This window comes from Nicotiana attenuata, unplaced genomic scaffold, assembly GCF_001879085.1.
Source record: "Nicotiana attenuata strain UT unplaced genomic scaffold, NIATTr2, whole genome shotgun sequence".
Lineage (NCBI taxonomy): Eukaryota > Viridiplantae > Streptophyta > Magnoliopsida > Solanales > Solanaceae > Nicotiana > Nicotiana attenuata.
Window position 1 is genome coordinate 77,335 of NW_017673425.1, and position 17,517 is coordinate 94,851.

Below are 17,517 nucleotides of genomic sequence, written 5' to 3' on the forward strand. Positions count from 1 at the left end.
AATGTTGAAATACCCTCTGAACTATCTGAAGAGAAGAGGTCAAGAAAAAAGAAGAAAATAATATTGAAAAATATACTCCTTTCTCTGTGACAATTCTTTCCGCAAAAACTGAAAAGAGAAAAATCTTGATAATCAATTTTCAAAGTTTGTGGAGATTTTAAAACAAATTCACATTAATATTCCTTTCGCTGAAGCTTTGTTGCAAATGCCTTCTTATGTCAAATTACTAAAAGAAATTTTGTCAAGTAAAAGGAAATTGGAAGAAGTTTCTGCGGTGATGCTTACTGAAAAATGCAGTGCTATACTTCAAAATAAGCTACCACAAAAATTTGGTGATCCGGGTAGTTTTACAATTCCATGCACTTTGGGAGGAGTATATTTTGAAAAAGCACTTTGTGATTCTGGAGCTTCAATTAACTTGGTTCCATTTTCTATCTTTAGAAAATTAAATCTTAGTGAAATGAAAGACATATGTGTTTCTCTTCAGTTTGCATATCAAAGTACTAAGAAACCTAAGGGAATAATTGAAAATGTGCTCGTAAGAGTAGATAAGTTTGTTTTCCCTGTAGATTTTATAGTACTTGAAATGAAGGAATGTCGTGATGAACCAATCATTTTGGTTAGACCATTTCTTGCTACAGGTAGAGCAATTATAGATGTTCATCAAGGACAACTAATATTGAGAGTTGATGAAGAAAGAGTCATGTTTGATATGCAAAAGATATTAAGATTTTCAAGAGATGAGACATCATCTTCGTGTTTTTCGATTGACATGCTTAATTATCTTACAGATGAATTCAAATATGATTAATTGATTCCAGACTCAATGGAAAGATGTTTTGCCAAATCTGGCACCATACAAGATGATGATCCTATCATCAGAAGAGAAGCCGAAATACTAGAAAAAGATTTTGAAGAGGAGGAGATGCAGCCAGAACAAGTTCAACCAAAAGTTGAACTCAAAGTTCTCCCATATCATTTAAAATATGTTTATCTTGAGGAAGAATTATTTCCAGTAATTATTTCATCTTCTCTTACTGCAGGATAAGAAGAAAAACTGATTGAAATGTTGAAAGCACACAAAGGAGCCTTGGGATGGACTATAGAAGATATCAAAGGGATTAATCCAGCTGTTTGTATGCACATAATTCTCATGGAGGATAGCTACAGGCCAATAGTCCAGCCCCAAAGGAGATTGAATCCAGCAATGCAGGAAGTAGTAAAAAAGAAGACCGTAAAGCTTTTGGCGGCAGGTATTATTTATCCCATTTCAGATAGCCCTTGGGTAAGCCCTGTTCAGGTAGTACCAAAGAAAGGAGGTATGGCAGTAATAAAAAATGAAAGTAATGAACTTATAAATACTAGAACTGTCACATGATGGAAAGTATGTATTGATTACAGATGTCTCAATGATGCCACTAGAAAAGATCGTTTTCCTTTACCATTTATTGATCAAATGTTAGAAAGATTCAGGATATGGTTTTTATTGTTTTCTTGATGGCTATTCAGGGTATAACCAAATACCAATTGCACCTGAAGATCAGGATAAAACAACTTTCACATGTCCTCATGGAACATATGCCTATAGGAGAATGCCATTTGGTATATGCAACGCCCCTGCTACATTTCAGCGTTGCAATTTTTTCTGACATGACTAAAAAATTTCTTGAAATTTTTATGGATAATTTTACACTCTTTGGCAAAACATTTGAGGATTGTCTTCACCACTTGATCTTAGTTCTTAAGAGATGTGAAGAGACAAACTTGATTCTTAATTGAGAAAAATGTCATTTTATGGTTACTGAGGGAATTGTTTTAGGACATAAAATCACTGCTAAAGGGATAGAAGTTGATAAGGCTAAAATTGATCTTATAGTAGAATTACCCCCTCCCACAACTGTTAAAGGCATTAGAAGCTTTCTAAGTCATGCAGGTTTTTACAGACGGTTCATAAAAGACTTTTCAAAGATTTCAAAACCGTTGACTAACCTTTTGATGAAAGATATTAAGTTTGATTTTCATGTGATTGTTCGAAAGCATTTGAGACCCTTAAGGAAAAGTTATCAACCGCCCCTGTAGTTGTGTCCCCATACTGGAATCAACCTTTTGAGGTCATGTGTGATGCTAGTGATACTGCAGTTGAAGCTATTTTAGGCTAGAGAAAGGATAAGATCTTTCGTCCCATTTACTATGCTAGTAGAATAATGAAGGAGGCTGAACAAAATTATGCCTCAATAGAAAAAGTTACTAGCAATAGTATTTGCTTTTGATAAGTTTCGATCTTTTTGATAGGAACCAAGGTCATTGTTTTTACTGATCATGCAGCTTTAAAATACCTCTTAGCAAAGAAAGATACTCGACCTAGATTGTTAAGATGGATTTTACTTCTACAAGAATTTGACCGTGAGATAAAAGACAAAAAGGAACAGAGAATCAAGTAGCTGACCATTTTTCTAGATTAGAAAATCCCCCCTTGAGTTTAGCGAAATAAAGGAAGAATTTCCCGATGAACATATTTTATCAGTTAACTCAATTGTGACTCAACCACCCTGGTTTGTAGATATTGCAAACTACTTGGTTGGAAAGTGGACACCCCAATATCTCTCGTACCAGTAAAGAAAAAAGCTTATATATGATGCAAAGTATTATTTGTGGAATGAACCTTACTTGTTTAAAAATTGTGCAGATAATATCATTAGAAGATGCGTGCCTGAAGAAGATATGAACAAAATTTTATATCACAGTCATGATGGAGCAATTGGAGGTCATTATGCAGCAAATCGAACAGCCTTTAAAGTTTTGGAAGCTGGATTTTTCTGGCCGACTCTCCTTAAAGATGCCCGAGCATATGTTGCATAATGTGATAGGTGTCAGAGAACAGGTAACATCACTAAGAGAGATGAGATGCCATTGCAATCAATACAGGTATGTAAAATATTTGATGTTTGGGGAATAGATTTCATGGGTCCTTTTCCTTCTTCTCATTCTTTTGAATATATCCTTGTGGGTGTGGATTATGTGTCCAGATGGGTTGAAGCCATCCCCACAAGGAAAAATGATGCTCGAACTGTGTGCAATTTTCTCAAAATTTTTTTTTACCAGATTTGGCACACCATGAGTCATTATTAGTGACCAAGGGACTCATTTTATGAATAGACAGTTTTCTGCTTTGCTAACAAAATATGGTGTGACTCATAAAACAGAAACACCATATCATGTTCAAACTCAAGGGCAAGCTAAAGTTTCCAACCGTGAGTTAAAAAGAATTCTTGAAAAAATGGTTGGAATCTCAAGAAAAGACTGGGCTTTAAAATTAGATGATGCATTATGGGCATACCAAACAGCGTTCAAAATACCAATTGGAACATCCCCATATAGATTAGTCTTTGGGAAAGCTTGTCATTTGCTAGTTGAATTAGAACACAAAGCTTTTTGGGCACTAAAAGCACTAAACTTTGAATTAGCCTCTGTTGGTAAAAATAGATTTTTTCAGGTTAATAAGTTGGAAGAAATGAGGTTGGAATATGGGTGTCTAACGGGCCGGGTCAGCCCGTTTTTGGATTGGCCCAGACCAGTTAAAACCGGAATTGGCCCATATCGGTAGAAGGGGGTCGGGTAAGGCTGGGTTAAAGGGGTAAGGGTGGTTGGTCCGTCTACTTAATTCCAACCGGTTAACTGGACCGGTCAAACTCGGTCAACGGTTTTTACTGTTCAACCGGTTAACCGGCCCGGACTGGACCGGCCCAAACCGGTATAACGGCTAATTTAATTTTTTTTAATTTTTTTTTAATAATGGGGCCTTTGAATTTACTCTTTTTTCGTTAATTTACTTGTTGTTAAATGTAAACCTTTCCATTTGTAAGTTTGAATTTTGAAATAATGTAGCACTTGCAATTTTGTAAGTGCGATTTTTTCCCATCTTCATTGTATTCTTTATATTTTTACTTTATATTAATATAACTTACAATAGTTATACAAAAATAAAATACAAAAATAAAAATTAAAAATTACACTAACCCGGCCCGACCCCTTGTACCTGTAACCCTTACGGTTCATTTTTTACCCGGATGAACCCGAACCCGTTAAACCCGGTAAGACCCAACCCGTAACCGGCCCGGACCGCAACCCGTACGGTTCCTAAATTTTCCTACCCAGCCCGGCCCGTCCCACCCGTTAGACACCCGTAGGTTGGAAGCCTATGAAAATGCAAAACTTTTTAAAGAAAAAATAAAAAATGGCATGACAATTTGATCCGACAAAAAAGTTTTAAAATTGGAGATCAAGTGCTGATTTACAATAGTCGACTCAGGCTATTCCCAAGAAAATTAAAATCAAGGTGGACAGGTCCTTACAATGTAAGAAATGTTACTCCATATGGAGCAATTGAAATCCAACAGAACAATGGAGGTGACAAGTTTAAGGTAAATGGTCAAAGACTAAAATTGTACTTTGGAGGACATTTTGAGCAACATTCATCTATCACTTTGATAGACTGATGAATTCCACATGTAATAAGTCGAGCTGACGATGTTAAACTCATAACTATACTGACATACTCGTAGCCATTGAGAGTGAAGCAATGGAGCCTTATAAGTCTAACATTGGTTTGATAATTAAATGCTTAACTAATTAGTCTGGTCAATATCCAGGTTACTGTACAACCAGAGCATCTCATGAAGGCCTCTATAAAAACAGAGTCACCTACACAGGAGCAACTCCATGGTGATCGGTACGCCTAAGTAACTGGTTGGTTAACCATTTAATGTTTCAAGTCGAATGCTGGCTCAGGTAATTTTTGGTTTATATTTAAACGAGGACCAAATGACTGATAATGTCTTAAATTAGTCAGTCTATAACACATAGAACATGTGTAGTCATAGTTTCTTTCAAGCTTTCTTCTGTGATTGTAAATTTGAAAGCCAAAAAGTTTTTTTATTTTATTTTATATACATTAGTATTATTTTTTTCTTTTCCTTAAATTAATACTTATATATGTATATCTCTTATTACGTGTTTTATCCAGGAGGATGAAGTTCACGTGTGGAGGGGTATATTCTGATGCATTTCTAATGTATGATATATATGTATCTAATTAATGGATATATATGATTATATAAAGTTCTATTTTCTTTATATCTTTATATATAATTATTTGTAATGACCTGACCGGTGGTTTTGAACAATTGCGTCCAGTTCGGCAGTTTGAGGTCACGAGCAGCTTCATATTATGTATACCGACTTGCGTGCATGGTTGGATTCTATTTCTTGATGAATCGGAGTCGAATTGGAAGAAGGAATCTAGTTTTGGAAGCTTAAGCGGTGATAATTTGACCGGAATTTGACTTTTGAGTAAACGACTCTGGAATGAGTTTTGGATGATGTCAGCAGCTTCCTATGGTGATTTTGGACTTAGGCGTGCGTTCGGATTTGGATTTGGAGGCCCGTAGGGTAATTTGAGGCATTTCGGCAAAAGTTGGAAAATGGAGAAGTTTGACCCATAGTTGACTTTTGGGTTATCAAGGTAGGAATGCGATTTCGAAAGTTGGAACAGCTCCATTATGTCATTTGGGACTTGCCTGCAAAATTTGGTGTCGTTTGGAGTTGAATTGATTGGGTTCGGATGCTTGGTTGCAATTCTAGAAGTTCTTGAAGTTCATAGTGATTTTCATGCGTTTTGGCATCCGATTAGTGGTTCTAGAGGTTATTTTGGTGTTCCGATCATGCAAGGGAGATTGTGTTATGTATTCAGACTTGTGGGGGTGTTTGGTTTGGAGCCCTGAGGGCTAGGGTGAGATTCGTACGCGTTTCAGAGTGTTAGAAGAGGTTCAGCTGTGCTGGTGTTTCAGTTCTCACATTTGCGAGGATTTCATCGCATTTGCGATGACCGCATTTGTGAGATCATTCTCGCATTTGCGATGCTGGGCGAGGGCAGGGGAGTTCGCAATTGAGAACAACTATATCGCATTTGCGACTAGGCAACTCTGCATTTGCGACGAAACTGCCGCTTTTGCGAATATCTCAGGGGTCGCATTTGCGAGCCTTGTGTCGCATTTGCGACCTAATCGGAGCTGGCCAACCTTCGTATTTGTGATAACTTTGTCGCATTTGCGAGTATCGCATTTGCGATCCTGATGTCGCAAATGTGACATCTGAGGCTGGTAATAAGTCTCCCATTTCGGGACTTAGCTTCATTTTATCATATTTTGAACCCTAGGTCCGAGGGTAGGCGATTGTGAGAGAATATTTTCATACCAAATCATTGGGTAAGTGTCTCTAATCAATTTCCAACTATATGTTGTGATTATATCTTACATTTAACATCAAATTCATGAGAATCAGAAGGAAAATTTGTGGGAAATTGTAAAACCTTTCAAAAATATAAAATGATGATTTGAAGGACCAAATGGTATCGAAATTTGATAATTTTCGTATGAGTGAACTCATATCGGAATGGGTATTTGGTTTTTGTCAATTTTGTCGGGTTCCGAGGTGCGGGCCCGGGGAGTTGAATTTGGTTGACATTTTGCAAATTGTATAAGAATCATAGCTTTGTTAATTGTAATTGTTCGGATTTGGATTTGGAGGTCCGTAGGGTAATTTGAGGCATTTCGGCGAAAGATGGAAAAGTTGAAGTTTGAAAAATGGAGAAGTTTGACCCATAGTTGACTTTTGGGTTATCGAGGTCGGAATGCAATTCTGAAAGTTGGAACAACTCCGTTATGTCATTTGGTACTTGCGTGCAAAATTTGGTGTTGTTTGGAGTTGAATTGATTGGGTTCGGACGCTTGGTTGCAATTCTAGAAGTTCTTGTAGTTCATAGTGATTTTCATGCGTTTTGACATCCAATTCGTAGTTCTAGAGGTTATTTTGGTGTTCCGATGGAGAAAGCGAGTTTGTGTTATGTATTCAGACTTGTGGGGGTGTTTGGTTTGGAGCCCCGAGGGCTCGGGGTGAGATTCGTACGCGTTTCAAAGTGTTAGAAGAGGTTCAACTGTGCTGGTGTTTTAATTCTCGCATTTGTGATGATTTCATCGCATTTGCGATGACCGCATTTGCGAGATCATTCTTGCATTTGCGATGCTGGGCGGGGGCAGGGGACTTCGCAATTGCGAACAACTATATCGCATTTGCGACTAGGTAGCTCCACATTTGCGATGAAACTGTCGCTTTTGCGAATATCTCAAGGATCGCATTTGCAAGCCTTGTGTCGTATTTGTGACCTGGTCAGAGCTGGCAAGCCTTCGTATTTGCGATACCTTTGTCACATTTCCGAGTATCGCAGGTCGCAAATGCGACATCTGAGGCTGGTAATAAGACTCCCATTTTGGGGCTTGGCTTCATTTTATCATATTTTGAACCCTTGGTCCGAGGGTAGGTGATTTTGAGAGAAGATTTTCACACCAAATCATTAGTTAAGTGTCTCTAATCAATTTCCAACTATATTTTGTGATAATATATTAGATTTAACATCAAATTCATGAGAATGAAAAGGAAAATATGTGGGAAATTATAAAACATTTCAAAAATGTAAAATGATGATTTGAAGGACCAAATGGTATCGTTTGATAATTTTTGTACGAGTGAACTCGTATCGGAATGGGTATTCGGTTTTTTTAAATTTTGTTGGATTCCGAGGTGCGGGCCCGGGGATTGACTTTTTGCAAATTGTATAAGAATCATAACTTTGTTAATTGAAATTATTTTCTCTTGCATTGTTTGATGTATTCAAGTCGATTTTGGCTAGATTGAGCCGAGCGTTGATGAATTGGCAAAGGAAAAGCTAAATTGAGTATTGAATTAGCCGGATTGAGGTAAGTATCTTGCCTAACCTTGTGTGGGGGACTCCCCCTTAGGACTTGAGTCTTCTATGCTAATTGTAGTCCGTGCACGCGAGGTGGCGATTGTATGCTCGGACTTATTTGTGGAAAATTCTCTTTAGGGTTCTTAGGTCCTTATATTCATTAAGTGGGAAGTTTTCCGATATGATTGAGTTTCCTACTTGTTTGTTTTACGTCTATATGCTCCATACGACGTTGTTAGCTTCCCTCTAACTCTTACTTGTTACTTGGCCCTTATTTGCCTTAATTGAAGTGATTGTCCTCCTTATTGTTTTGTTATTTCTTAATTGTAAATTCCTCTATGACCCCATGTATATATATGCTATGTGTCCAAATTATTGTGGTTGCCGGTGTAGTTATCACGTGCCTTATATGTCTTGTTATTTTTGTAAAGGTTATTGTGCTTCTTGGTTTTTCCGTGATTCTCTTGTTGCCGTGTACTCATACTCTTGGTGGTAGAAATCCTTATGATTGGGTTTGAATTGTTGTTGTTGTTGTTGTTGTTGATTTTAAACTATGTCTGGTTGTTGATATGTTGAGGAGGAATAAGGGAGAAATGACTGTCTGATGGGATTGGGTTGCACGCCGCAACAAGGAGTAATAAGGGTGGATAGGTGGGATCGGGTTGCACGCCGTAACAGGAGGAATAAAGGTGATCTATATTAAGGAGTAATAAGGGTGGACTGGTGGGATCGGGTTGCACGCCGCAACAAGGAGTAATAAGGGTGAATGATCATGTTGTTACTGATATGGTGATATATATACTATTTACTCTTTTTTTTTTTTGTAATTGTTAAGGAGGAATAATGGAGGATTGGTGGGATCGGGTTGCACGCCGCAACAAATATATACTATTTACTTTTATTATAATTGTTACGGAGGAATAAGGGAGGATTGGTGGGATCGGGATGCGTGCCGCTTCAATATATATATGCTTATGTATTCCTCTTTGACTGTACAAGTTATTCGGTGGTTTTACATTTCAGTTAGGATGTGGTTATAGCTGAATACTGAGAAGACCCTAGTTCATTTGTTTAAACCTTTGACAATTTATATTTCAGGTTTCACTAAGCTGTGAGGATCGGGTTATTTGCATTGAGTTGTTGACTTGCCATTGTTCCTTGAATTCCCTCCATGAAACTATTACTCTGATTAATTAATTTTTAAAGTAAATTTACTACGTTGAATCATTTCCTCCTGTCCTGTTAAGTTATTAGCAATATCGTAATTTAAAATAAAGGAATTAGTATTACGCTGCTATATATGACTTTTAAATTTGAACTCACCGTGTATATATACACCTTTCAATAATTCAAATTCCTATAAATGTTATGTTTTATTTCAATTAGTTTTCCAATTAAATTTCCTTAACCCGATGATATTGAGTCTTACTTAAAAATGAATTTCTACCAAGTTTTAATTTATTAAATCATATATTAAATGTAATAGTTCATTCGATGTTGTATTTTATTTGAAAAGGGTATTTTCTTTATTCAAATGATTTCTAAAAATAACTTCATCTTTTATTGATGATTTCCTAATTGGTTTAGAAGTTGTAGTCTACTTTATGTTATGTAAATGAGACTACTTTAACATCTTTATTGCATTGGTTATGGACCATATGTACTGAGTAATATGAGGATGATGTTGTGCAAGTGAGATAGAAATATGTGGGCACAAGGTGCCATGTGTACTAAAGGTGTGGAAATTGATATTATGACATGAGACACCGAGGATTGAGATGGTCGGGATTTTGTATTAGAAATGATGTGATTGATTGAGTTGGCATCGCCTTCTTTATTTGAACACATTCCTACTTGTCTGTGTCCCAACTATATTGGTGTTAATTTACTTGATTATCGTTCGTTACTATCTGTGTTTCCCTTTATTTTCTCTACTGTTTGTAGTGTTATTTTCCCCTGCTATTGATATTACTTTGTTACCTTTATCTTGGTAGTTCGTTATCATATCCTGTTCGATTTATTGGACTAGTAGGTGTCTTGAATGTTCCTCGTCACTACCGCACCGAGGTTAGTCTTGATACTTACTGGGCACCACTGTGGTGTGCTCATACTACACTTCTGTACATTTTTATTATACAGATTCAGGTATTTGATCGGTAGTAGCTGTGCGAATGGTCGCGGTGGAGACTCAAGGTAAACCTGTTGCTACGTTCGCAGGCCTCGGAGTCACCTTAATTTGTACTTATTTCCATTTGTTCCTTTTATTCTGGAACAGTGACTTGTTTATTTTGTATAATTACTCTTAGAAAGGCTTATGACTTGTACTACCGGTTATGGGAATTGTAATTGTTCAGAGTTAATTAAGTGGAAGTGTGACGACCCAAAGGGTCATCACCTGTTTTCTTACCCATTCTGTGCTTCCGAGGCCTTGAAAACCTCATTTATAGTCGCCACGTTTTGCGTGCGCAGTCCGGGCGCGTAGCCGCAAAGCTTAGATGTAAAATTCTGAGAAATATGTTAAATTTTTCTATTTAAAATGAATAAATTTGACTTCGGTCAACATTTTAGGTAAACGGACCCGGACCCGTGATTTGAAGGTCCCGGAGGGTCCGTAGGAAAATATAGGACTTGGGGTATGCCCGGAATTGAGTTCCGAGGTCTCAAGCCCGAGATATGAATTTTTAAGTGAAATTGTTTTCTGAAAATGTTTAAAGAAAAATTGAAATGAAATCTGATTTGAAGGTAATGGTATCGGGCCCGTATTTTGGTTCCGGCACCCGGTACAAGTCTTATATATGATTTGAATCACTCCTGTAAAGTTTGGTTAAAAACGGACGTCGTCTGACGGAATCCGGACCCTAAATGGGAAATTGATGTTTAACAGGAATTTTGAGTAAATCTCATTGATCTCGAGGCTTAATTCGATGTTCATGATGTTATATTGGTGATTTGATCACTCGAATATGTTCGTAAGATGTTTTTGAGGTTGTGTGTATACCTGAATTAGAGTTTTGAGGGCTCGGGTGAGTTTCGAGTAGGCTCCGGGATGCTTTAGGCTTAAAAGATCAGATATTGCAGGTTCAGGAAATATTGTAGGTCTCTGAACCCTCCAGCGCGGTCCGCGAGAAATCGCGTGCGGCCGCGGAGGGGCCAGCGCCGCTGCGGCCGCCTTTGAGCGGTCCGCGGTGGATGCTGTGCGGCCTCGATCGGCTTTGTGCGGTCCGCACAGGGCTATGATCTGCAGGTCTTCAGGGAGGCCTGTGCGGCCGCGGTCCTTTTTGCGCGGTCCGCACAGGGAGCTTCAGAGGGGTATAAATAAACGGGAATTTCAGTTATTTCACGCTTTTCAAAACCCCAAAACATAAGAGGCGATTTTCCAAACAAACTTTCTTCTCCAAAACGATTGGTAAGTGATTTCTAACTCATTTTCTTCACTCCTCAACATCTTCTAACATGATTTCAACTTCAAATCAAAGATTTTCATGGGGAAATTGGGTATTTTGGGTAGAACCTAGGTTTTTCAAAAAAATTGGGGATTTGGACCTCAATTTGAGGTCCGATTTCAAAATAAATTACATATTTGGGTTCGTGGGGGAATGGGTAAATGGGTTTTCATTCGAACTTTGGGTCTTGACCACGTGGGTCCGGGGGCATTTTTGACCTTTTTTGGGTAAAACTTTGGGAAAAACTTATTTCATGCATTGGGAATGATTCATTTAGTGTTTATTGATGTAATTAAGTAATTGGTGATTAGATACGAGCGAATTGGCGGTGGAATCAACGGGTAAAGCTATAATTGAGGCTTGAGTTGTGTTCAAGGCATCGAGGTAAGTGTCTGGTCTAACTCTAGCTTGAGGGACTAGGAGTTGAGTCTTATTTGCTAATTGCTTCTTGTCAAGTACGACGTATAGGCATGGTGACGAGTATCTATACGTTGCTGTCTAGCATGACCGTGAGTTTTTAAATTGTGAATATCTTGATTTCGTTGTATTCCTCTTACCTTGGTGATGATTCCTATTTGTTGTGAAAAGCTTGTGAAAGGAAATTGTGACCTATGAACATCGAGGAGCATTGGCTCAAGTTATATTACAAATGTGAAAGTTTATGAAATGATTAAACCCTTTGGAGCATTGGCTCAAGTGGTAAAATGAGATATGAAATAAAAGTGAAAGAAAGAGAAAGAGTATTTAAATTGTTCCCTTGCCGGGATATTGTTGCTTACTGATTATTTCCCTTGCCGGGACGTTGAGATTATTGATGTTGTACCCTTGCCGGGATTTAATTGTTTAATTGTATTCCCTTATCGGGATTTCTATTATTATTTTATTTATTCCCTTGCCCCTTGTTTGTGATTGTTGTTTGGGTGAGGAAGAGTGTAAAGCACGAAGGGTGATGCCGTGCGGCACGATGTACAATTCCGTGCCAATTCTATGATTATATGTGAGGGAAAGAGAGTAAAAGCACAACGGGTGATGCCGTGCACATTTTATTATTCTAATTGATTGGTGAGGACGAGAGTAAAAGCACGAAGGGTGATGCCGTGAACTTGTCTTTGATTTTCCACTATTACTGAGATTCTTTATGTTGGCATTTTCCTTTATTGTGTTACTTGTTATTATTGGCTCGAGGTATCCTTGCGCAACATTATGCTTTGAAATTATGCCATAACTGCTACATGTTTACGTGATTTAGTTGCTACTTGACATTTAACATACTAAATATTAAATTGCCTATTTGCTCCTTAAAGTTCATAATTAATTGCTACTTGTCATTACTTGTTTTCTTTAGTGAGTCATAATTATTGTGTACTTGTTGTCTTATGAATTCGTATAAATTGTTGCGTTTGTTGGAGTAAATTTCATTTGGAAGAACTGTTGATTTAATGAAATGGGAGCGGGTGGTACGCCTACCACGAGATTTAATGAAATGGGAGCGGGTGGTACGCCTACCACGAGAATTATAAAATGGGAGCGGGTGGTATGCCTACCACGAGATTTAATGAAATGGGGGCGGGTAGTACGCCTACCACGAGATTTAATGAAATGGGAGCGGGTGGTACGCCTACCACGAGATTTAATGAAATGGGAGCTGGTGGTATGCCTACCACGGAAACATTGAGAAATGAGATCGGGTTGCACGCCTGCAACGAGATATGTTCTGACAGTGAGATCTGCTTTAATTCCCTTATCCGTGTTAGAGTTAAATTATTGATGTTCTTTGTTATTTTCTTGAAATTCTGTATTATCTGCTATCCCCGAAGCATGCCCCCCTCCCATTTAAAAATGTTTGTTCTTGTTATTTCCCCGTTGTAGATACACATATATAATTGTACAGGTTGATGTGGTAGTCCTGTCTAGCCTCGTCACTACTTCGCCGGGGTTAGGCTAGGCACTTACCAGCACATGGGGTCGGTTGTGCTGATACTACACTCTGTGCTCTTTTGCACAGACCCAGGTCCCGGACAACTGCAGTAGCTCGGAAGCCAGCCTTTAGTCCACCGAGACTCCGAGGTAGCCTTGTACGTGTCCGCAGGCCCGGCGTCTCCTCTATCATTTATTTCATTCTGTTATCTCATGTTTTCGAGACGAACAGTGTTATATTTCTTTCAAACGATTGTATTTAGTACTCTTAGTAGTCCGTGGATGATGTGACACCAGTTCTTGGGTAGAGGTTTATGTTGATTCTTCCGCATTGTAGTTCAGATTCTTTAATTTAAGACTTCCGCTTATTTATTTCATTTCGTTGTTTTCATGATATTACTGATAATTGTTAAAAGATGTAAATTGGTTAATGACAAAGGTAATTAAGGGTTGGCTTGCCTAACTCTCATTAGTAGGCGCCATCACGACTCCCGAGGGTGAAAAATCCGGGTCGTGACATGAAGTTAGTGAATCTCAATGTTATCTCTGTAAATGTTAGGCTTACCTAGTTTAGAGACTAGGTGCCATCACGACTCATTCGGAGGGATTTTGGGTCGTGACATTATTTTTCTCTCCTCTATCCTATTTGTAGGTTTTTAATTAACAAAATAAATTCTTTACTATATGTCCAATAATTAATTCTTTTCATCTTCACCATGTAATTTCCATATATATGATTTTGATTTTGTGAAGGCAGGAGCAAGCGTCTTTCTCTCGAGAAATCATTGGAATTGAGAACAATTATGATCCCAAAACAGGTAGAATCAATAAACTTGGCTAGAATTTACTCTAAATGTTTCTCAAGGCGAAATAATAGGACACTGATTTTTGGAAAATGAAATTAGGCTTTCTTTGATTTACCATTTTTTAGCCTTCTTATTTTCTAACCAAATGCATATAAATATTCCATTAGAACCCTTCTTTTGAGCCTTTATCCCATTTTTTTCAACACCTTGATCTCTTATAAAGAAGAAGAAAAAGAAAATAAAAAAAGAGTAATTATATATATACATATATAGTATATATTGCAAGTTCTTGTTGATCAAAGTAGAATTCAGAAATAAGGTAAATGATTTGGTGAATTTAAAAAGGTTAATTGCATTGACCATATTGGAGGATATTTATTTTGTATAAATTTTCTATCCTACAATAGTCATGGATTTTGATGATATATTTTAAAAGTATTCTTTTTCCTCGAGGACGAACAAAAATTCAAGTATGGGGGTATTTGATGGATATAAATTATTCATGTAATTTTATATGTAAAAAAAATAAGTTTTAAAATAAAATATGAATAATAATATCCTATCCTTGCATATTTTTTAACAAATCTTGTAGGAAAAAGAAATTATGAAAAAGAAGGAAAGAAACTAAAAGACAAGAGAATGAAGCAAAGCCACAGTTGCACACATCATGTTCATATTGCAAATGTGAAATATACATATGGGCTTATGGAAAGAGACAATTAGAGATGAAAAGGAGCATATTTGTATATGTGGAATCTATATACGCAAAGTCACATTCGCATACATGGAACCTATATTTGTAAGTCTAACCCATGAAGTCATGAATGGAACCAAAAGAGCTATAGATGCATATGTGGAATCTATATACACAAAGATCACATTTGCATATATGGAACCTATATTTGCAGATCTAACCCATGAAATCAAGAATGGAAGCAAAAGAGTCATATATGCATGTGTGGAATCTATATTTGCAACAGTCACATTCGCATACATGGAACCTACATTTGCAAGACTAACTCATGAAGTCAAGAGTGAAGCACAAGTGCCATAGATGCATATATGGAATCTACATACACAAAGGTCACTTCGCATACATGGATTTCACATTCGCAAAAGTGGAACATGACAAAAGCTACTCATATTTTCCTATAAATAGCAAGCTCTCTTTGTATAAGGATATCAAATCTTTATAAGACAAGGACTAGTCGTGGTCTTCTTTCTGTGTAGTAAAAATATTTCCTTAGTCTATTAAATAAATATTTCTAGTCTTCTAAATATCTTTTTTAGCTTTTCTTACTCCATAATGGAGTAATGTCTTTTCGTTGGGATAGTTGATGAAGCTTTATATATTTTATAATACTATCTCAGTTTTTATATTCTTGGCTTGAAACTTTTTATTTACATTTCATACTATGCTGAAATGATGGTTTCTAATTACTCTATTATCACGTCTATATATTTTATCTTTAGATTATTCATATATTAATTTTGTAATTCTCCAGGAGCAAAATTAATATATAATAACTGATATATAAAATAGTAGAGTGAAAGTAATTTTTCAGTAAACTATTATTTCAAGTCAGTAATCTTGCTTTCCTCAGTTTTAATTCTCACGGAGGAATTATTGTAGGCAATTTTATTGATTCTTAGTAAAAATATTCTCACGAAGTTTTTACTTTCTTTTATCACAATTCAAGTAAGAAAAATATTTCGGTTTAAACGTCACTAGTCTTAAGTTGATTAATTAACATAATTCTCACGGAGTGTTATTAATTGGTTATTTCTTAGTGAGCAAAATATAATTGTATTAAAAATAAGCAATTATTCTTTAGAGAAATAAATGTAGAAATTGAGATTTTATTATAGTAATATTATCAAGTGAATTCAATAATTCCCAACTCCTTTTTAAATTATAAATCTTCCAAAAGTATTTGTTTTGTTTAAGTAATTAACAAGTTTTATACCTCACTCACTTTTCATCAATTTGATTCTCTCAAATAGTATTTAAAATATTATAAATATGTAGCATAGATTATCCAATCTCTCTGGGACGATATCTTAAACTATATTAGAATTTGACAGAGTACGAGCAGGAAATTCCAATACACATTGGCCTTGTCATTCACCTGCTGACTGTTCAGGCACTGAGCCACAAACTCTACTATATCTTTCTTCATTCTTCTCAATTCTGCCTCAAATACTGATACATCTTAGCGGCACCAGGATGAATGAAATACCGCAAATTGTGGGCCTCCTCAAGAATCAACTCACGTAACTCATCCACATTGGGCATACATATACGGCCCTGCATCCGCAACACCCCATCATCTCTAATAGAAACTTCCTTGGCATCGTGGTGATGTACCGTGTCCTTAAGGACAAGCAAATGGGGGTCGTCATACTGACGCTCTCTGATGCGCTCATATAAAGAGGTCCGAGAAACCACACAAGCAAGAACCCCATTGGGCTTTGAAACATCCTATCTCACAAACTGATTGGCCAAAGCCTGAACATCCGTAACTAGTGGCATATCTACTGCCGGTAGATATGCCAAACTATGCATACTCTCCGCCTTTCTACTCAAGGCATCGGCTACCACATTGACCTTCTCGGGATGATACGGAATAGTGATTTCATAGTCATTCTGCAACTCTAACTATCTCCTCTACCGCAAATTGAGATCCCACCGCTTGAACAGATGCTGGAGACTCTGTGGTCGGTATAGACCTCTCAAGGGACACCGTACAAGTAATGCTTCCAAATCTTCAATGCATGAACAGTAGCTGCCAACTCTAGTTCGTGGACCGGGTAATTCTTCTCATGAACCTTCAACTGCTGAGATACATAGGCAATCACCTTACTATCTTGCATCAACACCACGCCAAGTCCCGCATGTGATGCATCACAATACGTATTGAAAGACCCCGAACCCATAGGCAGTACCAACATCGGATATGTAGTCAAAATAGTCTTGAGCTTTTGAAAGCTCACCTCATACTCCTCAGACCATCTGAAAGTAGCACCCTTCTGAGTCAATCTAGTCAAAGGTGCAGCAATGAATTAAAAACCCTCTATGAAACGTCGATAATATCTGCCCAACCCAAGGAAACTTCGAATTTCAGTAGCTAAAGATGGTCTGGGCCAACTCTGAACTGCCTCAATCTTCTTCGGATCTACTTTGATCCCCTCACTAGACAACACATGACCCAAAAACGCCACTGAATCAAGCCAAAATTCGCACTTTGAGAATTTTGCATATAACTTCTTCTCCCTCATGGTCTGGAGTATGATAATGTTTTGCCAAATAAAGTCCCTGACTTTTTTTCTCGCACTTGTTTGAAAGATCCTGAGTCCACCCATTTTGAAAAATAATCCGTTAAAACTAATGGAAACTGTACCTTTCCTTTAGCTTGAGGTAATGAACCTACGATATCATTGGCCCACTTCATGAAGGGCCATGGCGAGATAACTAAATGTAACAATTCTGCTGGGCGATGCATGTTCTTGGCATATCGTTGACATTTATCGCACTTGGCTACGAAGTTTT

The 17,517-nt window shown here is 37.3% G+C and overlaps 1 protein-coding gene across 1 annotated transcript; it reads left to right on the plus strand.

The window, feature by feature from the left end:
- Nucleotides 1–205: 205 nt before the first annotated feature.
- On the plus strand, nt 206–811 carry LOC109216360. The gene has a single exon (XM_019380509.1). It carries the CDS (start codon nt 206–208, stop codon nt 809–811), a length of 606 nt encoding a protein of 201 aa, XP_019236054.1.
- Nucleotides 812–17,517: the final 16,706 nt, after the last annotated feature.

Bases quoted from the DNA above. Each gene is read 5' to 3' on its own strand.
- LOC109216360 (XM_019380509.1), top strand. From the start codon at position 206: ATGCCTTCTTATGTCAAATTACTAAAAGAAATTTTGTCAAGTAAAAGG.